This window comes from Scomber japonicus, chromosome 22, assembly GCF_027409825.1.
Source record: "Scomber japonicus isolate fScoJap1 chromosome 22, fScoJap1.pri, whole genome shotgun sequence".
Classification (NCBI taxonomy): domain Eukaryota; kingdom Metazoa; phylum Chordata; class Actinopteri; order Scombriformes; family Scombridae; genus Scomber; species Scomber japonicus.
In genome coordinates this window covers 4,508,687-4,534,370 of record NC_070599.1, presented here as the reverse complement: position 1 = coordinate 4,534,370, position 25,684 = coordinate 4,508,687, and the positions used below count along the sequence as shown (strand labels likewise).

At 39.7% G+C, this 25,684-nt stretch overlaps 1 protein-coding gene and 1 long non-coding RNA gene across 5 annotated transcripts in view; one reads left to right on the top strand and one right to left on the bottom strand.

Annotated features, from left to right (window-relative positions):
- Positions 1–14,854, top strand: part of lrch4 (leucine-rich repeats and calponin homology (CH) domain containing 4) — a 48,435-nt gene extending 33,581 nt beyond the window's left edge. For 2 of the 4 annotated variants that reach the window (XM_053343022.1, XM_053343021.1), the window contains 8 exons: positions 655–723; positions 913–967; positions 1,054–1,117; positions 1,610–1,711; positions 1,842–1,933; positions 2,322–2,459; positions 3,652–3,729; positions 4,035–4,320. In XM_053343022.1, coding sequence (XP_053198997.1) covers positions 655–723; positions 913–967; positions 1,054–1,117; positions 1,610–1,711; positions 1,842–1,933; positions 2,322–2,459; positions 3,652–3,729; positions 4,035–4,268 — 832 coding nt within the window. In that variant the 3' untranslated portion in view covers positions 4,269–4,320. Of the gene's footprint in view, positions 1–654; positions 724–912; positions 968–1,053; positions 1,118–1,609; positions 1,712–1,841; positions 1,934–2,321; positions 2,460–3,651; positions 3,730–4,034; positions 4,321–9,200; positions 9,240–14,602 lie in introns of those variants that run through there. The other 2 variants (XM_053343023.1, XM_053343024.1) reach the window with 2 other exon arrangements.
- Positions 14,855–21,982: 7,128 nt separating this feature from the next.
- Positions 21,983–25,446, bottom strand: LOC128384036 (uncharacterized). Its single transcript, XR_008324026.1, has 3 exons — positions 25,402–25,446; positions 25,199–25,297; positions 21,983–22,248 (listed from the first exon to the last, which is right to left on the bottom strand). It is a non-coding gene; the product is annotated as an uncharacterized LOC128384036 (long non-coding RNA).
- Positions 25,447–25,684: the final 238 nt, after the last annotated feature.

Sequence of the window (25,684 nt, the reverse complement as noted above, 5' to 3'; positions counted from 1 at the left end):
TTATACCATCAAGTACAGAGAGGTCCTCACAGGTCCAAAATGTTGGACTCTCTCGGAAAACCACAATAGAACACGAAATGACGCAGTATACAGTAGCCTGCGTGATATTTCATAAGTGTCATGAAGAAAAAAAAGAAGTTGGTGTGACTTGTGATGATACAAGCTGATGCCTGTTCTGCTTTCATATTCTTTTCTCTGTTCCCATCGAGGCTTCATGATTCACCACATGTTCACTTCACAGTCTGACAGTACAGACACTGGTTACAACCAACACTTTATTACAGTTGTCTCAGTGTGATTGTTGTTGCACAGTGTACAGCTCATCTATGGAAAGGCTGTACTGCCTCTATCACTGTGTGTGTGTGACTCCATAGTTTGTTGCAGATAGTGGAAGAAGCATTTGATTTGATGGCATCTTAGTGAAGGGTGTAAATGTATGAATGGATTAGACGCAGACATCACATGACATTACAACATGAATGTGACTGGGTATCACTGTCTACTCTGATGTGGACTGGAACACAATGTGAATGTGTGCTTTTCTAAGCTGTCATGTGTTCAGTAAGAGCAGCTCTCTCTCTCTTTGTGAGAGGGAGGCAACTCCTTTCTGTCTCTCATATCTAATTATACGCTCTCCATGTCAAAACTTTTCAGTTTTCTGAAGTCATCGACCAAAACAGGAAGTCATGTGGCCTCTCCACCACTGACAGGAAGTAGCTCAGTGTAAGTGAGGCCAGTTGAACAGATGATTCTCTCAGCAGAAAGACACATCTGACCCTTTGTTTACATTCAAATCTCCTTTCATTCATTCTTACATTTCCTCAGTTTAAAATCACAAATTGAAGCAAGTTAAAGGGTGTGGAAGTTTTGATTTTCTCTAACAAATAAATGTTGGTGTGTGTCTCCCCCTAGTGGTGGATCACCCGAGAACAGTACCTCCCAAAGTGGGCTGAGGCATAGATGTGCAGTGAGTACTGTTCTTTATACTTCATTCAGTGAGCAAGTGCTGATGGGTGGACTGTATGATAACCTGAAATGTGTTTCTCTCATTAGAGTGCTGATCAGATGAGCACTGTTCCTCACTCTATACTTCTACAGCGCTCTAGCAGCAGAACAGGTACCTAACACACACACACACACACACACACACACATTTGAATTGAACCCAGCACACCACTGGTACCTTCTCTTCTGGCGAAGCTAGGCTGCAACACACACTTTAGTTTATTTTGACTCTATCCCAAATGGACAGTCCTGCTGCCAGAAAAACTCACTAGAGCACCAAATGTAGATTCATCCGCCACTGAAAATAGTCCCCAACAATTGCACTGTTTTCCTGTTTGAGTAGGAACCAATGGGCTTGGAGCCACAGACAGAGAAACAAACTTACAATGTTTTTAATGCAATTTGTTGACAATAAGGGAAATGTAAATGGTGCCAGCTGTGCCTCATCTGTTAAATACACAGGACTGAATTATGTTGAGTAGGAATATTTACGTACGTGGAGTTGAGTATTTAAACATATCCTGCTTATCCTGTCATAAATTCAGAAATATAGGGAAGTGTAACTTTCATAATAAATGTGTAACACTGAGTGAATGTCCATCAGATGTCCCCACCTCCCCCAAGACGTCCCCTCCACCTGGTCAGGCCCAGAGACCCAACAGCTTCCTGTTCCGCACCTCCTCCCGCAGCAACGTCAAACCTGCAGGTGACGAAACAACACAACACAACACAACACACACTGTTCACACCTCCATCCACTGCTGCTCAAATGATCTCACGCTCTTTGCTCTGTGTGTGTGTGTGTGTGTGTGTGTGTGTGTGTGTGTTGTGGTCAGTGTTCACTCTGGGTGAGTCCGGCAGGAGCGAGTCACGCACAACGCTGCGTTCTCCTAAAGACGAGAGACCAGACATCATGCAGCTACGCAAGGTAACCCTGGATTCAACAGAGTTTTTATTATCTTCATTAAAAAGAGGAGCAGCTTCACTTCACACTCCCACACACAGTCAGCACTCACAGGATTTACATCATCTGTACCCAACAAAACTCATCTGACTGAAATGTAGAGCTCAATACACAACTGCTAATCCTGTCAAATTAAAAAGCCTCTAACACACACACACACACACACACACACACAGATACAAACCATCAGCACTATGATTTAGATAGTGTCAAGTCAATTGAGTATATTTGTATAACACATTTAAAATACCAAAGTAAACAGCAAATAAGAATGAAAGAAAACAATCAAGTTAATAATGCAGGAAGAACAGCAGCAGGTCTGTGGTGTGACACAACTCTCTCCTCCGCTCAGACTCTGGAGTCTCGGCTGAAGATCTCTCTCTCTGAGGATCTGGGTGAGGCTTTATGCAACGGCACCGTCCTCTGCCAGCTGGTCAATCAGATCAAACCACGCTCCGTCTCAATCATCCACGTTCCCTCTCCAGCAGTGGTGAGTCTGGCTAGCTGCCAAATCCTGTCCTCACTCACACACCCAACAGCACTGATGATCACACTCTAACTGATATCTGGTAATTCACTTCAGCCATCTGAAGCAGACTCATTAAAACTAGCTCTCTTATTTACTTACTACACTATTACACTGACAACATATGAATGAACAAGTCACATTCATTCTTTTCAACATGAAAAACAGAATTTGTAAGTGATAAAACACACTGTTACTCAGTTTAGTACACTCAGGTTTAGTTAGTGTGGTATGACAGCAGCTTGTGGTGGCTAATATTAGCTACATATTGCTGTGTCACTGACTACTATTACACTACATGTTAGGATTTCACAGATAAACACTCAAGTGGTTCCTGCTTGTGCTCACACTTGCTCTTCATCAGACGCTCTAATGATGTCTTCAAAGCACCTGACTCCAGAGAATGTTGGGAAATGAAGGCATATGTGCCATTATCCTGTAGTTAGTACTTGTTGCTACAGTGATAGTTGTTACAGTATTATTATGTTATGGAGAAAACTATTCATTTGTGCACAGGAATATAACATGCACAGTAGTAATTCCATCAGTACAGCTACAGTCAGTGTGAGTGCTTACAGTTGCTGCTGGGTTATTGTTAGCTAAACCCACCAGAGTAATAATGACTTTCAGTGTGAAGTCTCTGCAGGATGTGTAGAGCTGTGATTAAGTGATTAGTTGTTTGGTCTATAAAATGGTGAAAACTGTCCATCACTGTTTCCCAAAGATCTTCATTTTACTGTCATACACAGCAGAGTCACATTTAGGAGGCTGAAACTAGAAGGTTTCAGTATTTGTTTTAACAATGAATTGATCATCAAAGTAAATGTTCTGTTGCTGGACTGATTGATCAGCTGATCTTTGCAGCTATAGTGTTATGTACAGCTGACAGTAGCTTCACAGTGAAAAGCTGCAAAATACAAGTGAGGAGAAATAAAGAAAGACAACAGTATTAGTGGGAGGCAGTGAGTATGACATGACTGTTGTACTGATGGAATTATTGATGTGGAAATGTTCATTATACTGACTTCATAGAGACAACAAATAAACATGGAGGAAGTGAGTTTGCATTAACAGCAAAGTAAAACATGTGAAATATGAACAAATAGAACGTGTGTGTAGCAATAGCTCCACTCTGACCTGCTCTTCATGTTTTCAGCCAAAACTGAGCTCATCAAAGTGTCGACTTAACGTGGAAAACTTCATTGGTGCTTGTCGCAAGCTGGGAGTCCCTGAGGTAAAGTCCCTGTCTCCTTATGATTCTCACTGTCCTGTCCTCTTATTGGACATTTAGCACACTTGAATACATTTAAAGTCAGTGCTGTTGTTCCAGTAATTCAGTGTGTTAACAGCTGAGAGCTTTGTGCTTGAAGCTCATCTGTGTTGCTACATGGCTGTCAGAGTTGGACTGATGATGAATTGGATCAAATACATCAGTCCAACTCTAACAGTTCTGCTCTTGTCTCCTGGTTATAACTATATAACTACTTGTATTTTCCTCCTCTCTGTGTGTGTGTGTGTGTGTCTCTCTATCTTGTCCAGAAGGACATGTGTGTGTGCTCTGATGTGCTTCTGTGTAAGCTGCCCGCTGTGCTGCGCTGCGTGACGGCCCTTCTGGCCACGGAGCGGGGGGGCACAGCGGAGGAAAAGTCCCCCTGCCACCCCTCACCTTCGTCGTCATCGTCCTTCTCCTCGCTGCTGTCCACAGATTTCCTGCTCTTCTACTGTGTGGCCATGGTGCTGCTCTACATCCTCTACTGCTACCTGCTCACCTAGAGGAGCAGCACAACACACACTACATATACATATATATACACACACTCAGAGTGACAGAAATGTGTCAGCCAGTCACACTTGTATAATTAAAGTGTGTGAGTCCTGTCCAACACACACACAGCTGCTCACACAGTTGTCATCTCAGACAGTACTCTACTCTGTGTGTGTGTGTGTGTTGTGTGTGTGCGTACCCTCCATGACTGTAGAGCAGATGTCATCAGATGTGAGTGTGTTGACACTCTATAGCTGTACTGGTTAGATGTAGAGCGTACAGAGCAGACAGCAGAGCACCTTTAAAAAGAGACAAAGTGACAACACTACAGAGCACACTGTTCACTGAGAGGAACACTAAGCACTACACTGATGGACTGATCTACAATGAGATGCCTTATTCTAGTTTAGCCTTCACTCTCTAACACACAGGATGTCTGAAGCAGAGCTGCTCATAGGCATTAATAATCTCATTGGTTGAGACATGAATGGATGGAGTAAAAGAACCACACCCTCAAATCCCAGTTACTATAAGTTCTATTCATACCTGCTTTTTACAAACATGCTGAATCATTCCTGGTCATCATCTCAGTAACTTCCCCAGGCTGTCTGATGCACACTGTAAACAAAAATAAACAAGTCAACACTAAAGGAAGTTACTGTTTTGTCAGAGTTGAGATCACAGCCAAAAAAAGTTTGACGTAGTTTGTCTTTCAAACTTTCTTCATAGTTAGAATTCAGTGTGCTGCTGACCTTCACTTTCTGATATTGTGCACTGCTCATTTGCTGAGCTGTATCTTGCTGATGCATACAGCAGTGTTCATTTCTGATGATGTACACAGCCAGCACTCTGAATGCACACTGTGCAGGATACTCATCATGTTTATATATGAATGTGCAGCTCAAATTAAAGCTGCAGCAGTGCATTCTGTTGTTTTTCACAACTAGCTGTAAACAACTTTTAACATATTATCATTTTATTAAAACACCTGCTTATTTCCCTTTTAGCTGTTAAACACTACATGATCAGAGCAGTGACACTGACTCAAACAATGAAAGATGCAAAAATACCTCAACAGCTGAGAGGAAGTGAAGCAGGTAGATTCTGTCACTACAAATGACATCTTTTATAATACACTGAGTCACTGGACCCATTCTGAATATAAAACATGAATTATTAGTGTAGCTTTAAACTATATTAATGCTTAATTCTTTGTGCTTATTCTGCTCAGTGAAATGCATGAATTTAAAGGGAAAACATAGTTTACTGGTTGAGTTGTATTTTCCCAGTTCTTTTCCATCAGTTAAGATAACATTGTACTCACAGTTAGTCTGCCCATCACACAGGACCATAAGCCACCTTCCAGGTTAGCTGAAGACAAATCAAAGTGAACAGTTACAGACTTAGTTTAACATCAGCACATAGTGTGTGTTAGTGTGTACTAGGCTGTGGAGCTGGGAAACAGCCTTCTTACATGCTGCTGAGGGTTAACTAGATAGATTTATAGACAGACTGTGGTTCTTTGGCTCTGTTCACCAACTCTGAGATTATTCCTGCTTTGAGAGCAGCTCTCCCTCTGAGAAACGTTCTAACTCAACTCCAGTCTGTGTGTTAGTGAGCCAACATTTGTCCCTACAGAGGAAAGAAGCTGTTGAAGTAAGCTGAGACTGAACTGTGAATGTGATTTTTAGCCTTGAGACAGATGCAGGTTGGTGAAATAAGGAAGGACAGTGAGACAAATGATCCAGTGCCTCTTACTGAACACTGACCACTAGCAGAGACTTGCTTCTTTTTGTCTGCCATGTTAACTGTAAGCAGCAGGGGGAGCTGTTGCTGCATCTATGTCCCTCCAGGCTTCATGTGTCCAAACTGACGGTACAAACCCTCCAGGAGGAAGCTTGTGTGTGTAAAGTCTTTTTCTGTCATTGTCACTGGTCTGTGTGACCAGCTGGCTTTGTGTTCATGTTTGTATAAATGTAAACAGGTTATTAAATTATTGTTTTGTTTTTTATATTTATTTTAAATTCTGTTGCGTGTATGTTGTGTTGCAGAGCTGGGTGAAACAGCAGAGGCTTCACTAATGTAGCTAAAGCTGTAAGAGCTCTGTGAGATCAATGTGCTTGCTTTAAATCACACACAGGTTTATAAGATGTGATCGATATTCAATTATTCAGAGTTAAAACAACATTGATTGTTTAAAAGTTTACTCTCATCACTGGATTGGCAAATCATTGATTCCCTAAAGGCTAAACATTTAGCAGAGCATCAGCTGGCCTCTACTGTTTCTACCACACGCTGTGTCTGGCTTATTGCTCATAGAAGCTCAACAGAATGGAATCTGATTACGATGCTTATTTCACTGATGTTGGGTTTGAAGGCTTCAACTGACACTAAGTTTTGGATTGAAGCAGCTAAAGCCTTAAAAATCCACAACATTCAGTGTTTCTAAACAGAATTTGACTCTTATCAAGGCCTCAGACTTTTAAACCTTAATGAGACATTAAAAGTTTCTACTGAAAATGAACTATTACAGTGAGTTGACCAACAGAACTATTCAGAGAGAAAACTCTAGTTAGGGAAAGGTCACATGGAATTCATGAATAAATAACCTGAAATGTCAGTTTTTAGGTCATTTAGTTGAACATGATAATATCAGAGGAGAACAGTACTGATACTGTTCTGACACACTCCCAAAGTACTCAAGCAGGATGTAAAAACAGCCATTGAGTGTAAATTGTACTAAGTTTTATACCTCCGTCCACTTCATGTCTACGTCTCTGCTGTTGTCTCCAGGTCAGTGTCCACTGTAAAATGCTCCCTCCCCATGGTTTTTTTAGCCTGCTGTTTAAATGAAATTTATAGTTCAATTCAAATGTATATTTTATAAATCAAACTGGATAAGCAACTGACAGTAATTCACTCACTGGCTTAGACCCAGCTATATTCTTTAATATGTTAGAGGAACAGAAATACTGTTGTATTTTATATTTATACAATATCATTGTATTATTATTAAGATTCATTTTTGAGTTTATATAAATCTATATGTAAAGTTTGTTTTCCTTCCGCTGTAAAGAAATTATTAAAATGAACTTTGACCATGTGCTGTTTGTCTGCTCGCTGCTGTCCTGCTGTTGCTTCATCAGCTGATCACTTGTACACAGATCAGAGTATCTGCAGCTCACTGTCTGCTGCTCAGTTTGTCACAGTTGATGTTTGTTTAGAGGATGGTGCTGGCTATTTCCTGTTCTTCTGATTGTCAACAATTCTCATGCAGAGTCAAACCAACAATGAATTGTGTGTGTATCCAAAGCCTGGTGCAGGTATATTAGGCTGATAGAGCTCCATTTATTCAGAAATAATCACTACAACACCAAATCTGGATTCATCCACCTCTGAAAATAGTCCCCAACTAATGCACTATTTCCTCCTGAGTAATACCAGTTAAAAACTACAGTGAGCAGCTGTTTTAGTAAAATACTGAACAGTTTTTAACTCTTGAACTATATATTTGACCTGTTTGTATTAAATGGTTCCTTCTGAATCAGTGCTGTAAATGACATCATCTTAATCACTGCCTGAGTTAATGTGATGGAACATTTAATAAAAGTAAGCAGTTAGTCCTCATGCTGTTTAAATACTGGTGTCTCACACCTTCATGTTGCTCACACAACATGTTTCATCTTCAACTCGCTGTGTGCTGAACCAGAATGGGCTCATTACTGCCTCCTGTGGCTGATCAATGTGAAACGCTCCCTATTGCTTTATTTTACCACATGAGAAGTACATTGCCTGTATTTTAGATTAGTGTGATAGAGTTTTTAAAGTGGGTGGTGGTAAAGAGATAAGACATGTTTTTGTAATTCCTCTGTCCCTGATGAAGAGCCAGATTGGGTTCAAGTCTTCCTAATATAGTATCAACAGAGAGGATTCACAACATTGTGTTTTCACATTGATTCAAAAGGTGAAACCTTCACTTTAACTTCAGTGAATAAGAGCTGTTTTTCCCATATCAGCCACAGGAGGCAGCAATGAGCCCATTCTAGTCTAAAAACAAATTTCAACAAGCCACAGAAAGGTGTGAAAAGCTTTACTGGAACCAGTTTCAACAGAAAACACTAATGTTTTATAATAAGGGTGCAAAATGTTTATTACAAAGAGTAAAACAAAACTAGCTTCATATTTCTATGAGAGTAGACACTCAGTTGTCAGTTTAATGAGTAGGTGTATGGCACTTGTGTGTTGAGCTTAATAATGTCTGATCATTCATGTCAGCTGATGGATGAGTTTGGTTTTAGTGCATCTTTCTCTACTGTGCTTCACTCACTGCTTTCAACATCACAATACAAAAAATATCCCCTAAAAATCACGTTCCACCCACTACGCTGTAAAAGTGTCAGAAGCATCACAGGCTCCATCTCATAGAAATATGAAGCTTCTCTTTAACCAGAGGCTCAACTCAACTGCTATATAAGAGGAATCCAGCTATTTCAGTGGCATATCAATTGATGAAGTTACAAAGTTACAGTGAATTAACATTCCTTAACTGATGATCCTTTAAGTGTGAACTAGGCAACGGGAACTCATGATACATTAACTAATGCATTCATGTCATGAGTCATGCATTAGTGAAGGATTACTAAAGTACTTGATCTGTAGCATTATTATAAAGTGTTGATGACTTGAAGATGGGATTTGTTGACAGTCAGAGGAACAGAATAATGGCAGCCTTCTTTAAATACAACACTGACCTCTAACCTCAAACATGTACAACATGACAGCTGACTGATGTGACCAGTGTGGCTCCTCCCTGTTGATTCTGATGTTATGCACTAAAAATGTGGTAAATGTGTGAGCTGGCTGCAGATACCCTGATCTGAACCTAGTGTGTCTTCCTCTGCTTTCACCTCTTAAAAAGCTCCTGTGTGCTCTCCAAACAGCTTTGCAGCAGCAGAGTCCAGCTGTCCATGTTGCAGCAGGTGAGTGTGTAGAGTCCAGGTCAGAGGAACGCTGCCTTTACGTTTCTGCTGCAGCTTTCACCTGGAGCTGTGACGTCTCCTCCTCGCTGCATCGCTCCAGCCTGCACACACACACACACACACACGAGAAGCTGTGAGAGTGTGTTGTCAAGCTCTGGATTGTGTGCGTTGCATGTGTATAGCCAGACTCCAGGTTCATCAGTTAATCAAGTAATGAGCATAAAGGCAGCAGTGCTGATTATGCAGATGTAATCATATTGCAGAGGCTTCATGGTAAATGTCAGTAGCTGTGTGTGAGGGACTTCTACCAGGTTTGTTGGGGTCACTGAGGACACACTAAAATGAAAAAGCAGCCATTCAGCAGTGACTACACATCCATCCACATTCCTTTTAAAACATGGAAATACAAACACTAACTGTACTCATCATGGCAGAGCTACATGTTTTACTGCTGGAATCATTTGGGATCGCTTCAATTCACAACTAATCATCTCAGATCAATTATAATAGATAACTACACCTCCATTTTGATAGTTACTAATTCATTTTCTGTCATTTGACTAATCAATTCATTGACTGCAAGTGTAATTATGTATGTACCCAGTCACATAGGTCCTCAATAATACATGTAAGAATATTAAAGCTAATAACAAACATCATATATCAACCACACAAGTTAAACCAATAGTAAAGCAAATGACCTGACAGACGCATTCTAAATTACTATCAAACATTAATGAGTGTTTTACTAAACATGCAGTAAGCTCACCACACACACACACACACACACACACACACACACACACACAGGCCCATAAACTGTATCTGTACATCAGAGGCTCTTTAAACAAGTGATGAATAATTCAGTCCATCATAAAGCACATTTGACCTGCAGTGTAATCCAGCTGTTGTGTATCTCCTCAGCACTGCTACACACTGGCAGTGACTCTGTACAGCTTCTACTAGTGTCCCTCTAACATTTCATGTCCTACTTTTGTCATTAATGTCCTCAGCGTGTCGATCATCGTGCTCTGGTTTAAACGTGCAGTCTCTGTACAGCCAATTACATCAAACGGTGTGAGAGCCTGCAGGGACAACACTATGATATATAGTAATGAACACATTAAGCTCACAGTTCAAACTCACCACATTCACACCTCTCTTTATCTTCATTCAGCTACACACACTCCACACCATCACTTCTCCCTGTGTGATCCTCACAATCACATAAGCTGCACCTAGTACACACACTGTATACTGAACCAGGATCCACTAACACATCTGCAATAATATCACCAACTTCTTACTGTGTCACTTTATCTGACAGTGTCTTTGCAGATATTGTGCCACATTCAACATAAAGTACTTTAAATCATCTGCACTTAAATACAGATGATATGATGTTAAATGTGATGATCACCAATTATGATGTAGTTGAAAATGCTTCTAAAAGCACTAATGATGCATCTGTTAGCCAAGAATGAACTAAAGCTAAACAGCTGTTTAACCCTCTCATACTGTTTATATTGTGACTCATAATTAGTCTATACACCAATTCACATTCATTAATTCACCATCACTCATTAATACATGTTTGATTCATATTATGGAAATCATACCAACAACTGAAATACTCACACGCATATTGAACACATTCATACTAAGTGTTACACTGAGAGAAAACAGGAAATTACAGAACATCAATGTGTCCAACTTAAATTCTTATGGCTCACTTTTGTTGATAGGAACAAAGAGATGATATATAAGTCAGTCTCAGTCTGTCACAAGAAAACAATACTAACATAATGTGACAATAATTGATAATAATGATAATAATAATAGTTAAATACACTCCATTCTCCCCGTCATTCATTAAAGCCAGTGTGAGTGGAGTTTGACAGTAATGTGTGTTATTTTTTTATCAGCCTATAAGAGCAGGCAGCACTTCCTGCTGTTGTTTAAACAGATTGAAGCGATATTTGATACATGGTTTATTTGTGTCTTAAAAAGTTGAGGATTTGAGCAGCACGGTTATTAAAATCAATGGTGTGTGAGGCAGAGTGTGTTGTCAGTGTGCAGAGGAAGGATGGACACAGTTTGTTGATGACCTCCAGCAGACTGAACGGATGGACAGAGCTGCACACTGTGACAGAACTCATCTGTTAGTGTCCAGCTCTGAGCACATGACTTATTACTACATCATTGTATTAATGGCTTTTAGAGATGCTACATATGCTTACATGCTATAATATTAGTCTGTTGGTAAGCTCTATTATTTCATGATGAGGAAACAGTTCTTCTGAGGTTAACCTGGAGCTTTAAGTTCAGTTTAGTTTCCTCTTATCTAAACATGAGAATGTACAAAATGTAATTACCACATTTAAATGGGACCTGATCTAAATCATGATCACTTTTAAACCAGTAGAATCAGAAAATGTAATTGATGTAACACCTGATCCATGTAGCTATTTCATTACTAACTGTTTATGAAGTGTTGTAGTACTATGGCTGAGATCCTGGGTATTGTTACCTGTGGCTGCCTCTGCTCATTTAAATGCACTTTTAAAATAAATATCTATTATAAACATATGACAGTGCCTCCACTCAGCAGAACTGTAGAGTATGAATGCCACTAAGAAATATCTTTTTAAACTCAAATCACACCTTAATGAAATGGAAATATGACACACATGGTACTTTAAGAGCTCCTAACTAAAGTCTCACACTCACACTGCAACCAAAATAAAATAATGTTCTTCAAACTAAAACCTAAACATGAAGGCCTGAGTCTGTGATTAGGAGAGCAGTGACCTAAAACTAATGTGCAAACTACTAAAGACTTGCCTCTTGAGGAAGAAGCCTGATGTGATGCAAAACAGTCAATCAAAGTTGCGTTGGGGCAGAGTTGAGAGCGCACGAGATGTTGAGCGGGCGTGTTCTGTTCTAAATATAAATAAATAACTGACAAGACATTTTACAGTTAAAAAACAAACTGGTAGACTAATGACGTCATGGTTACAGTTTTATAGACTTCAAACATATATGTGGCATTCCTGGACTGCAATGTCTTGATATTTATTGGCTGACATATATGATATATCTGTGATAGATTACTATCAGACAATATATCAGCTGGCAGACTTATCATCTGTCTCTATTGTACACAGCTGGATTTCATTTGAGTTTCATTTGAGTCAGCTTTATGAATTGTAGGTAAACTCTATTTGATGCTAGTGATTGGTCATGTTATGAAAGCTATCCAGCCTGTAACAGCGTTAAAAGAGCCGGGTCAGCTGGAAGAGGAGGAACATCATCATCTGAGCAAAGATCATGTTAACCTGGATTAGTGAAGCCACACTTGAAGAGCAGGGTCACAGTAATGTTATCAGCTGAGACTGCACTCAAACTGATTTAACCTATCTGACCCGTTCACACTAAACAAATGAGAGAGTAATATACACAGCAACCAACATACAGAGCCTCTGAACGCATGATGAGCACGCTTTAAATTAAATTACTACCTCATTTAAAGTCTGCCAGAGTCTTGTTTTCCATTAAACATCACAGCTTTTCTATTTTATAACATAAGTAGGAAGCTGGTTGTTTTTATTTGGATCCCCCTGGTTGCTTGTTGTGAATGAAAGTGGAAGTAAGTCTGATTTAACAGCTTTTCATTTCCTGGAGGCAATAAACTCTCCAGTGTTTGACAGGGTGTGTGTGGATGTTTCTGATATCCACTGTAGCCGTTATAAGATTGAAATTACATGCTTTGCTCCAGAATGCCACAGAGTCTGTCTTATAAATGTCTTAACTCTTTCACCACCCAGTTGCCCTTTATGTTCACACACTGTGGTTTAAGAAGAACACACACTGCTGCTACTTCATTTTACACACAGACTGGAGCTTTTACATGTTATCTTCAGCAATTAGAACTGTTCCCTGTAGTAGTGAAACCATCGCCTGCATTAATATACTAAATGTAATCCTTGGTGATGACCTCACCTCCTTGGTAGTGACGGCCATGGTATGGTCTATATGATACACCTCTTTGGGACAATATTCGTGAAAGTGGTCTTTTGGACCCGACTGTACATTTTCATGAATATTGGACATTGCATATAGAAGATAACTATGACTTCCAGTGTCCAGTATGTGGGGCTAGAGAACACGCACTATTTATACACTATGTTGCTGTCGATCATGTGAAAAACACACCATTTAAATGTCATGTAAATCAGATGATATTTGTCACATACAGCTGACTTCCTGTATTCAGTAGGTGGTTATGACTCAGTATGTGTGTATATTTGTGTCTTATCCCATGTGTGACATTTGGGGCAGATTAGATAATGCACATGTTTCACATCAGAGCAAATGTGATCCATGAACGCTTTGCAATTTAGCATAGTGAAGGTCTTGAGATTTGGCTAACCAAATTTGAGGTGGAAGTATATTGAGGTATCGACTATTCCTTCCCAATTTAGAATCACACTAATGTGAGGGTTAAACACATTACATTTCAAATGAAGGAAAAAGTGTGCATAAAATACAGGAAACAATACAAAATCCAAACTTCTGGTTGGATGGAGCTAAAGAAAGCTAAGTGAAATATGTCTGAAATGATGAGAGGAACATGCCTATCAAATTTCGTGAATATTGGAGCAACTTTATCCCAACAATGGCTTACCACACATTAGGGGGCGCTATGGAGCCTGCTAGACATGCATGAACTCAAATGCTCCATATTCTTGTGCTGTTTACAGGTTGTGATGTGTGCGCCATGTTTTTCTAGCAACTCAGAAATGCTCCAAGTAATTATGAGGCACTATTGAACCAACATGCCTCACTCAAGCCCAATGCTATATCAAACTGGAACATTTAGCAGGGACTGTTGAGCCCTGCCACTTCCATGCTCGGCCCCTAAAGCCCTGAGGTGAACTCCATAAACTGATTGCTGGGGTCATACATTTTTATAACCTTAAAAACCTGGTCACAATTTATTCAGCAAATCAGCAGAACCCTTTGTGTGGCAGGATTAAAGGAATATTTATTATACTTCGTCACTTTCTTCCTCAGAGTGAGATAAGAAGAGTCATGCCAGTCTTGTCTGAGCATTAAAATGATAATAACTGCAGTAACTTTTGAAAGAAGAAATACACAAACTGACTATAAAAACACTCCTTTACTCAAGTCAGTACACTCAGAGATGTTGTTGGTTTGGTATAACCAGCAGCTAGTGGTGCTAATGTTAGCTAATAGCTGCTGTGTCACTGACATTAAAATCCCCAATTCATATCAAAAACCATGTGTACTGTACAATATCTTACCTGCATCAACTCACTGCTCTACTCCTCCCTTCCCAGGATTCTCTGTGTTCCCCCCAGCTCATCCTGGAGGACGAGGGGTTGAGTCGGCTTGCCCAGACCGTCCAGGTGTTGGTCGACCTGGCTGACGGGTCCCAGCGCCCCCCAAAGCAGGAAATATCTGGGGCTGCGGGTTCAACACAATGTTAAAGATTATCAGTATCACCACAGGAAGTGATCTCAGGGCCAGTGTTATATTTCAACATGCTTCATATTCTACTTGTTCTTATGTTCATATTCTAGACATCAAATAAAAATAGACATAAACTTGACTTCAAGTTCTTGTTGTGTGTTTTCTTATGTCACAATGTCCAAATATGCTTATTGTTCTTCTTTCCAGAAGGAGATAAGAACATTAATATCACTCATGTCAGCGGTTAGCCTAGCTTACCACAAAGACTACAAGTAGGGGAAACCATAAATTGTTGTTTGTTTCTCTTTGTGGACAGATGGATGTACGCTGTCTAGCTGTTCCTCACTGCTTCCAGTCCTCATGCTAAGCTAGGCTAATTGCCTATGTGAAGCTGTGTATTTGACACAAGTTTAAGCGTGGTGTCAATTCAGCTGTCAGAAAGAGATAATAAGCACAATTCCAGAATGTTGAACTGTTCCTTTAATCCTTGGTAAAGCGGCAGAGCAGAAATAGCTTAGAGCAAGAAGAACAGGGGGAAAAAAATGCTACACAAAAAATAAAATGAGGTAAAAAAGAAGGAATGAAAATGTGCAAAAATGTGTTGACTCTATATTAACAGCATGCTAAATAGCTGCAGTTATCAGCAAGAGCAGAGGAAACGGTCAATGAGAGACAGGAGCTTCTTTCTGGACATAGTGGGATACATTTATTTTGGAAAGCAGGTTTCATGCCTTTAACATGAGAAGCAGTCAACCTGTGTCACGGTCACTGCTGCTGAAGCGTAGCTAAACATCCTAAATAAAAAAGGGTGGTGAATTGAACATCCTTTCATAGCACTGCTTGCTTTTAGCCGTGTGAGTCCTCTCTGGGCACTTATGACAGTGTTGGCAGTGAACGTTTAATTAACGGTGCGAAATGCTCCAAAATCCAAAAGGTGCGTTGGTGTGAGTTAGGTACGCTGTTTTCACTCCTGACTCATTCGTCAGACGGTAAACAGATTGGTTGTGAGGCTACTGCAGAGTGTTACACACTGTGAGGCAGGGTGACATACTTCAAATCCAGGTTTTTATGTTTAATGCACAACATAAAAAAACAACTGGCTCAATATCTTCTTTTGTATTTTACCAAGCCTCCTTGAGTCAGTCCACCCAAATAACATCAAGTCCTTGCTTCCTTCCACTGTATCCACACATGCAGAGATGTTTGAGGTTATTGTTTTAGTCCAGGATTTGAGAGATCTATTGCTGAGATTTGTACCTCCACTCCAGCACAGCAAGGTGAATGTATTGAGTTTGTGATGAAAAGAGTTGGGGTTTTGTTCAGGACAAGGTAGTTACTGTAAAATGCTGTTCATGGTGAGCTCAGTCATTTATCCAGTTTATGTAGAAAACTAAGAAATGACCTTAAGAGTGGTACTAAAGTTTGATGCATGAGTCTAAATATTCATAGCAAAAAGTAGGACTTAAAAGCTTTGTATAAAGTCACTTTTACAGCAAACTGGCCTCAGTGACTCCTGGGTTGGAAATGAAGGACAACAATCATGTCTCTCAAATCAAATCAGCCAATACAGTAGCAGGGCTTCAAAAGGTTACACAGCAGGGTCACATTACATGAATCACAGTTACAGTCATCCATACTACCCATCATTCACTGTATCCAGCATACACACAGTGCTTCAATATATATAAGCACATAATGACAAACTTATGGAAGATATTTTTCTATAAGCTATTTTAGACATTATTCATGAAACCTTGAATGAGCTAAAGACAGATAAGCATTTTAAGTGAGGTATAATATAATATGTGTATGTGAATAAAATGTGTTAAACATTTAAACAAGCTACTATATGTATCTGCATATTTCATTAAATTCAAACAGGTACTTTAATGTATTTGCTTACATCTCTTATTTATAATTTAAATATTTACACTAAGCTTCATTTGTTGTCTAATTGGTTTTTCCCACCCATGTTCTTATATTGCACAGCAGCACATTATAATTATTATTTCAGCCAGTCTTTTCACACTTTAAAATGTTCTTCCTCAGAATTGAACTGGCTTGATACTCTTTTTTGAAAGAGATGTTGAATATTTTGAACTGTTATTTTTAAATGCTGTGAGCACCACAAATGACTATCCAGTCACCTCCATGTCACTGAGGTGCAGGCACAAACCTCAGCTGCATATCCTATATTATTGTAGTTTTAGTGCACTGACCCTTTAACAGGATCATTACAACTCTATAGGCAACCAGCATAAAGTGCAGCATCAGCAGGTCTCCATCCCAGAGCATGAGCAGTAAGTTTGGAAGCCAGAAGTCTCAGCATCTGGCCAAATAATCTTTTATTAGCAACAAATCTATCAGAGCCCTCAGATGCTGTATATTACAGTCATCCTGCGCTGTGGGACTGTAAAAATCTTGCTTACTTCACCTTTAATCAGAGGTGAGTATCTGGAGGAGTGACAGAATGCTGAACCTAGAGATGAAAAGATGATGAAAAACAAATAAAGGCAGTTTCATGGCCACACTTCAAAGTGCTAAGATATGGACACGAGCACCCACCTGTTTATTTCTATGCATCACCACATACAGGCTCTCACACCGAGACCAAGAGAGCTGCCTTCACTTTATTAATCAGCTCTGGCTTTAATCACGAGTCAATTAGCAGCGTGGCCTAATTGACTATCATCTTAATTGCTCTATCACGCTCCGCCTTGGAGGACCGTCTGCTGCCGGCTTATCGCCTCACTTCTTGATAAGACACACACTTAATGAATGCTCACACTTGTGTATGGAAATAGCGTCCGCCCCATTCCTCTCACGTCCGAGCGGATGCCCCTGTGAGGCCTACCGCTAACCGAGGCGGGGACTGAGGAGGCAGCCTGACATTTATGGGATGTAATTGAAGATGGGTATGAACCCCCACGCTCCGACATAGATGGATATCAGCCAGCGGCAGATCTGCTGTCCTGCTTCATCAGCCTGCGGTGATAGGAGGCTGAGAGGAGGTGAAGGAGGGGTGCTGTTAAATGGAGACACTACAGAGAAATTAGCAGTTCACACTCGCTGTTTTTCCCAAAATCTGTTTTCACTGTGATCCACTTGGTCTGTGAGTCAGTGTGCTGTGACTCACTGTGGGCAGGAGCACAGGCTGCGGTCACATCTGAGAATGTGTGTGCAGCTCCAAGCTCTGATGATAACTGCTTCACAATATGTGGAACTAAATCATTTTCACAATCCAAGGCTAAAGATGAGAATCATTCTGACTCTCTGTAAAGACGGTTTACAGAGTGAACATCAAAAACATTTGAAATTCAGGAGAGCTATAATCAAATAATTCAGTGCAACCTTAAAACTGCACAATATCTTTATATAAACAATGGATCAGATGATGCTTATAGTGATGAAGAGAATTATCACTTGACTGCAGCTCCTCTCAACTCTACAGATCATTTCAACCTCTTTCTTTCAATTCAACGTTTGTTTTTGTTTCCAGCCCACATCTTTACTTGTTTTGGTTCATTCTTATTGACCTGGTTTGCAGCAGGCAACTGTGTTCAGTGAAAAGGCTTTGATAAACCCGCTGTACACTAACTCCCCAACATCACACAGCAAAGTTTGCGACGTGACGGGTTAACTACAACTAGAACAATGCGCCTGTTGGGTTGTTTGAAAGAAGATCTACATAACCAAGGACATGTTAGGCATGTATGTAAATTATCATTGTTAATGTTGTTACTGTGGGATGAATCAGCTGGGGTAATCAGAAAGTATGAGTACCTGTAACCTGAGGTGGCTCCAATGTCTTCTTCAGTCTCTTTCACTGGCGATCCTTCTCACAGCACTCAGCTGAAAAGTAAATATTTCAAATGTGTTTATTATGCTGTTGAGTAAATGATAATCCATGAATGTAGTTGAGTCAGATTGTTGTTTGAAATTAGATCCACATAACCAAGGCTATGTTAGGCCATGTGTGAATGAGATGGTGTATGTAAATGAGAATTAATGTTGTTGCTGTGTGATGAAATAGTTAGCTAGGTATTTTATTAGCATGGTAATGCTAGCACGTAGGTAAGAAAGTGAAGCAGCAATAAAATGTTTATTTGTACATTAATTGAAATATATGCATATATAGGCATGAAAGGGTTAATCAGAAGGTATGAGTACCTGTAGACTCAGGCGGCTCCAATCACCTCTGCTGTCTCATTCTGTGGCAGTTGTCCTCACAACACTGCTGAAAAGTCAAAACACTTGTTTTAAATGAGATAATGCATGATGACACATCACTGGTTAACAAAGTCAATAATGATAATGGGATTTCTGAAGTATGTTTATATAGACTATACAGTAGGTAATATAGTGGACACAATGCATGAAAAGGTTAGGCTTTACGTGCATAATCACATTGTGAAGTATGATCTAGTTGCTAATGAAAACAGTCATATGTTAAAAACAAAAATCAAATGAATCTATATCTTGGTAAGGATGAGTAATGATAAAGGGAAATGTGAATATTCATTACCTCAGATAAATGTAATGTTTTATGCAAGTATTGTCTGAAAACTGGTGTTACACCAAAATCTGTGACCGTCAGAAATGGTGACCTGTGTGTTGCTGGCTGTCTGCTGAAGAAGTTGTTCTAAACCTAAACTTCACCTGACCTCACGTCCCACCCTAGTGAGTGTCTGTGTGTGTCCGCATCATCAGTCATCAACCTCATTCATAAATCAAAGTTTTTGTTAGGCGAGTTGTTACTGAACTCTGGAACAAATATGTTCTGAACCCTGAGACAAAGAGGAACATAATGCGTGAATTCATGTCGCGGAAGGATGGAAGGCTGTGTGGGTGGGTCTCTACCAGTGGTGTGCATAAGGGGGGGGCAGTCACCCCCCCCTCGTAGCCCAATTGTTGGAAAAGACGTGCTACAGTGCCCTCTTGGGAGCCAAAATGTGTGCTACGGTGCCCTCCTGGTTGGCAAAACATGCAAAACTGCCCTCTTCAGTGGCGAGAACGTGCTGTATGTGCCCTTTTTTTTTTCTCTACGCACATGCATCACAGGCTGAAAAAATAGTCCCAGGTTGCTGTATCTCCGGAGTACATAAAAAGTGTAACTGCAGACTATTTATTTAACATTGAAATAGAAAATTAAGTTGACATGAAATGAAATGCGCAAAAAATGCTCTCTGAACCATGGAGGGGGTTGGAGAGAGGTGAACGCACAGACAGACGGAGAAACATCCTGCTCTCCAATCATAGTAATAGGATAGGAGAAGATGGGAGTGAATATTAGATTTCGGGATGCATTCGACACATTTGTTAAACCTCAAGGATACACACAACATAAACTGTGTTCAGCAAAACACTGAGTTAACTCCACTTACTAGTCCTTTCCAGAGCTTTCAAATGCATCTAATGAGCTTCTTTAGCAGTTCAGAGTTCCTTCCTTCCTTCAGTTTCCGCAGTCATCAACATGTGACTTATGGAAGTATGGATTTTGGTCCCATGGTACAGTAGTTGTTTATGGGTATAGATGTAAATGTTTCTCCCATTGTCCACCAAGTCCTGCTGAATGACCTTTGACCTCTGCTCAATGGATGCTGTGAATGGTTTTGGTCAACTGATGTCTGTTTCTAATGTTCATTTAGTCCTTGTTTCACTGATGTATTATTCCCCACATCTGTCACATGTGATGTCATACACTCTTGGAGGAGGGTGAAGTCCTGTCTTTAGAGTGAACCAGCACAGATGTAATGGAACATGAATTGGACAGACTTCAATACGTCCAGAATTCAACTGACAGGGTTCTCACTTGCACAAAACCCTGACAACACATCTACTACACCCAACAGCTTCTCCACTGGCTTCCCGTCAAATCTCGAGTGACATTTGAAGTTCTCTTCCTCACATACAAATGTCTTCCATCATCTGGCCCCTGAACACCTTTGATCTTGTCCACATCTATACCTCTTCCTACACTCCTCGCCACGCCTCACACCAGGCTGCACTCTGTGTGAAGGACACAGTCTTCAGTGCTGTAGCTCCTCAGCTCTCAAATGTTCTCCCTGCTTCAATACATCTGTTTAGCCAAGCTCTTCTTTATTTTGTGTGCATGTATGTAAAGTGTGGGTTAAGAGAAATACACTTACATTTGATGCACTATTGTTATTATTGTTGTGAGGTGTTTAACAATGCATTTCTTACTGAATGTATAGAATTACAAGATTTCATTGTCATTGTACAATTGCACAACTAATACTAGGTTTAATGGAAATTATATTTACTCTACAGAGTAAATATATCATTTCATTATTATTTGTGACAGAAATGGATGAATTAGATGATGTTACATGAGGAATCAGATTCCCTATAGTGCACTGTGCAGTAGTAGGTGTTATTAGATGGACTGTTTTTTCATTAGTTTGGTTTGTTCATAATAATGAATTATTGTGTTTGTACAATATTTGTGGTGTTAAAGATGTATCACAGCTAGCTAGAACTACCTAGGTCTGAACCATTAAGGTTTAATGATAAAAAACAACAGTAATATAAATAAAACACTTAGCACTGACTTGCTGCTGTTTTTCATTCAAATTCAGGTTGTAGAGAACGGAGAAAGGCTGAAACAACCTTGGCACTAGTCACCACTGTTCATTAAAATACTTCCAAGTTGTAAACAAGTAATATTTTAAAGCCTGGTTTGACTGGAAAATTCAAAAGTCTCTGAGGTGACCATCTGCCCATTGTTAAAGCTTCTAGGTCAAAAGCTGACTGTCTGACTGTGCTCACAGTGTGAACACAGTGTACCTGTGGGTGGCCGACTGCCTGAGGCTACAGATCAAGGCATTAGTGAGGAGAGCACTGGATTAGATTTGGTGAGTATGAGCCCCTCTGTACTGATGATAGGCTTCAAAGTTGTGGGTGATACAGTGGAGACAAGAACAGAGTAACTGTATGTGAGGAGCTACTGCACAGTATCTGTTCACTGTTAGAGAAAACAGACAGAAAACATACAACATTATTTTATTGTCACCATTTTTGTGTCACAAAACATAAAGCAACAATTTCATCATCTAAAACCTGAATGCAACTGGACTTGGCAACATGAAAGAACAGTGATGAGTGTATTTTACTGCAAGTATATGTGTCACTATGCTTCCAACCAGCCTTAATTACTAATCTCATCAACAGCCAGAAACAGCCAGTGACTTCAAATTCTCTTAACATCCTTTCATTTATCGGTTTTATTTCCTAACAAGTTTGCTGAATATCGGCAGTGAATCATTATTTGTTTTTGGAAATCGTCCAGTTTATGTTAAATCCAGAGTCTCTGTGTCCCTGCTGTAAAGAGTTTCTGCTTCTCCAGCTCACCATCCATATGCATGGTGTCTGGGTGTCTCCAGTGGAAGGTTGGGGGGGTATGGGTGAGATCTGACATGAGGCCTCCACCTCCTCACACTCCTCACACAGCAATCATCTGCTTGGGAAGGATGATGGGAACGGAAACCTCCACCTGGACAGAGAAAATAAACAAAACTCAGGCAGTTGCCTTCTTTTCTTTCTATTTGACAATCTCCACTGATCCTATGAGAGGAAGGTGTGGTAAGAACATTACCAAACCACCATTTATTTTATTGTATCCAAAAAGATTATAAGCTGTTTTATCTCTCAGACAAGTATCTTGAATCTTTTGTTACACACAATTTCAAAGATAGCAAACAGTTTCCTATTTCTACATCTAGCAGACACACAGCAACATTAGAATTCACTTGGAGTTGGTTTGGTGTCCACTGATGAATCTAAGTTCAATATTCACTCTCCTTTTAACTCTGTTTTGGTCTCCACCAACTCCTAGAAAATGTGTGTCTGTTTAGCAGCTAAATGCTGGGCTGACAGTGTACAGTAGGTTTATCACTAATAATGAGGTTAATGATGGCAGCTTGTAAAACTAAAAACAATCAACTAAAAGAGGCTAAAAGGCAGCGCAGAGCTGAGAGGAACTACAGAGTTGCTCTGTGGATTTGTCACCATATGCAACATCATTTACATTATACAATCATTTTAATACAAAACGTTGATTAGTCCAGCTTTCACTGCTTAATCACAATGTCTAATGTAAATGACATGTCATGTATGAAGAGCCTGTCCAAGCATGCCTATTATTTAACTCTATCCAACCTGTTTCTGCTCAGGTTAAAGACAAACACATAAGTCTTCATGATGCCAATATAAAAGTCACCCAGTTCCATTTTAATAGAGAAATAGTTTAAAAAAAAAGACACACATTTAGTGTATCCTTGAGCATACAGAGTGCATTTTGCTTTGTCATAAAACACTTTCAAACACAATTTATGGAAGAATTTGTTAATAAGCACATCTGCTTATTAACGGTCTTCCTTCTTGCCTTTTTTTTTATTGCTACATTTCTTGTCACATTACCACCAAATGTCAATCAGGGGAATGATGTGACACCCTGTATCCTGTCACCCACATGTTCTCGTGCAAAACGGGGAACTACTCTAAAAAAGTGCTGCTCCATAGTGCCACTAGGGGCAGCCTTTAATCAGCTGAAACTGATTACAATGTCAATGAATTGTTAACATAATACAATGATTTGATGAGTGTGAGTTCAAATGTGGTCTAATGGTGGAGTTAGAAGAAATCTTTCAGTTTACGTTGAGTTTGGTTTTTCTTTTTAACAAGGCTGTGCAAAGAAAAGGAGACGCTCACTTTCTGTGTGTGCGTGTTCGCTGCTAAGTTCATTTGAATGTCAAGGCCAAACTATCTGTTCTTGTATCTAACACAGAGTGCCATTGATACAGAAACAAAGACAGAAAACAAACAGTTGGGAGTCAACACATATCTGCTGCTCGCTCTCCTAATGAAAGAAGCTTCATAGAGTAAACTAAGTCAAAGTGAGCCTGTGTTTGAACAAGCTGTGTTGTGTCTGCAGTGGGTTTAGTAATGGCTTCTCTTCCAGGCTTAGCAGCTGATGCTACTGCTGTCTGTAGGTGCAGGATGGGAGCAGGTAGGGCTGCAACTAATGAGCAGATTATTGGTTTGGATGGATTTTTAACTAGTTTAGTCAGTAAAAAGTCTTTAAATGGCTTTTTTTCTCTAGTTCCAACACATTAAAACAGCAGATGCTCACACATTAGAGTAGCTGGGAACACAGTTTTTTGACACTTCTGGGATCATAAATGACAATAGCTCAATTGTTAACTAACCCACTTATTAATCAACTAATCATTTCAGCACTAGAAGCAGGGAGCCTTCACATGTTCAATATCTACTGCATATTAAAAGCTAAAAAATCTATCAACGTTTTATTTATAACAGTTTTTTGGTTACTGTATTTGTCTGTCTCTGTTGCTTTTTATATTCTAGTGTGTTTAATTTACTTTAACCTACTAAGTCCTGATCTACTGCTGTATTTACTTCCTAGCAGGAATCAAGAATTTTATAAAAGCTGTTTTTTATATATGGACAAAAACAGACCATGTTGATGCTAAATGGAAATAATAGGAAAACATAATCCATGAAAATGAACTTTGCTCTCACAGTATTGATACATTGTTTTAGCCCCCAACATGGCTGTTATATCCCTCATCATTCATTAAAATAGTCCTGCACATAAACAATTATGTAAACAGCAGCAATACAGGAGACAATGTGACATTACAAGAGTTTTGGGATAGGGTTACTCAGATTATTAAAGAGATTCTATGCTACAAAGTACCAAGGGACCGCTGGACTATGATAACAAGTGGCAGTATTCAAAAGACAGACATCTATCCCTTCAAAATCGTGACATTTGCATGTAGAAAGGCGACCACAAGAGGCTGGTTGAAATGTGATCCTTTTATTTTTATACTTTTTTATCATATTATATTTTTCTAATTTTGATATTAACACCATTGTGCAGTGGATTATGTTTTTGTAATTGGAAATAAATGGAAGGTTTAAAAAAAAAAAAAAAAAAGTTGTGCACATGTATAATACCACTGCCATTTCTGAGTAGCCTTACATACAGTTATGTAAAAAGAACAATATAAGACATGTATGTCCCGAGTCTTAAAGTAAAAAGGATTGAAAGCTTAGAAATAACAAGTACAGTTAAGCCTGATAAGAACATTGAATAAGAATAGTGAGCACTTGAGTTTTGGTAGATTTATAGTGTATTTGCATATTTCACAGGTGCTTCATTAATTTCCCTTAGGAAGATCTTTTTGGCAACCTTAGTAATTTTCATCTGACTTTTTGTTCCTTTTTTTAGCTAACAATGTAAATGTCAACTGTCAGAATACACTTTAATTAATCCCTTGAGAAATAATTTTGGGCCCTGTGAAGGAAGTTTAGTTCATCAGTGCAAAACAAACTGATGCCTTCAATCAGTAACAGAAGGTCTTCTTTAAAATCACTTTTTATAGCTGATACTAATAAAAACAGAGGGAGCATCATACCTGCACTGAACCTGGAGTGTGTGTGTGAGCAGATGGCTCTGGTCTGATGATGAACTCGCTGCCCCCGCCACAGGTTGGTGGGGGGCAAAGGGTTATAATCTGTCAGGAGCGTAGGAAGAGAAGGACACAAGAGATGTCACAGCACTGCTATGCTGACAAAAACATGTTGACAAAGTGTTGCCGACTTTGTGTGCTGGACCTACGCTGTCCAGAGCGAGTCCAGGGTCCAGCAGCAGGGAAATCTTGACGTGGAGGAGGACGAGGCTGCACACGGAGCGGAGAGCGAAAGTCACTGATCCCAAAACCAACAGAGTTCTGCTGCCAGTTAGAATGAACAGCTGGAACACAACCAAGCACAGAGACACTGATCAATAAGCTTTTTGTTATGACAGACAACAAGTAAGTGTAAATATATGCTTTTATCTCTCTTCTTCAACATTATTACAGTTTCAAAGAAGCAGCTTGGGGAATTTGAAGAAAATAACC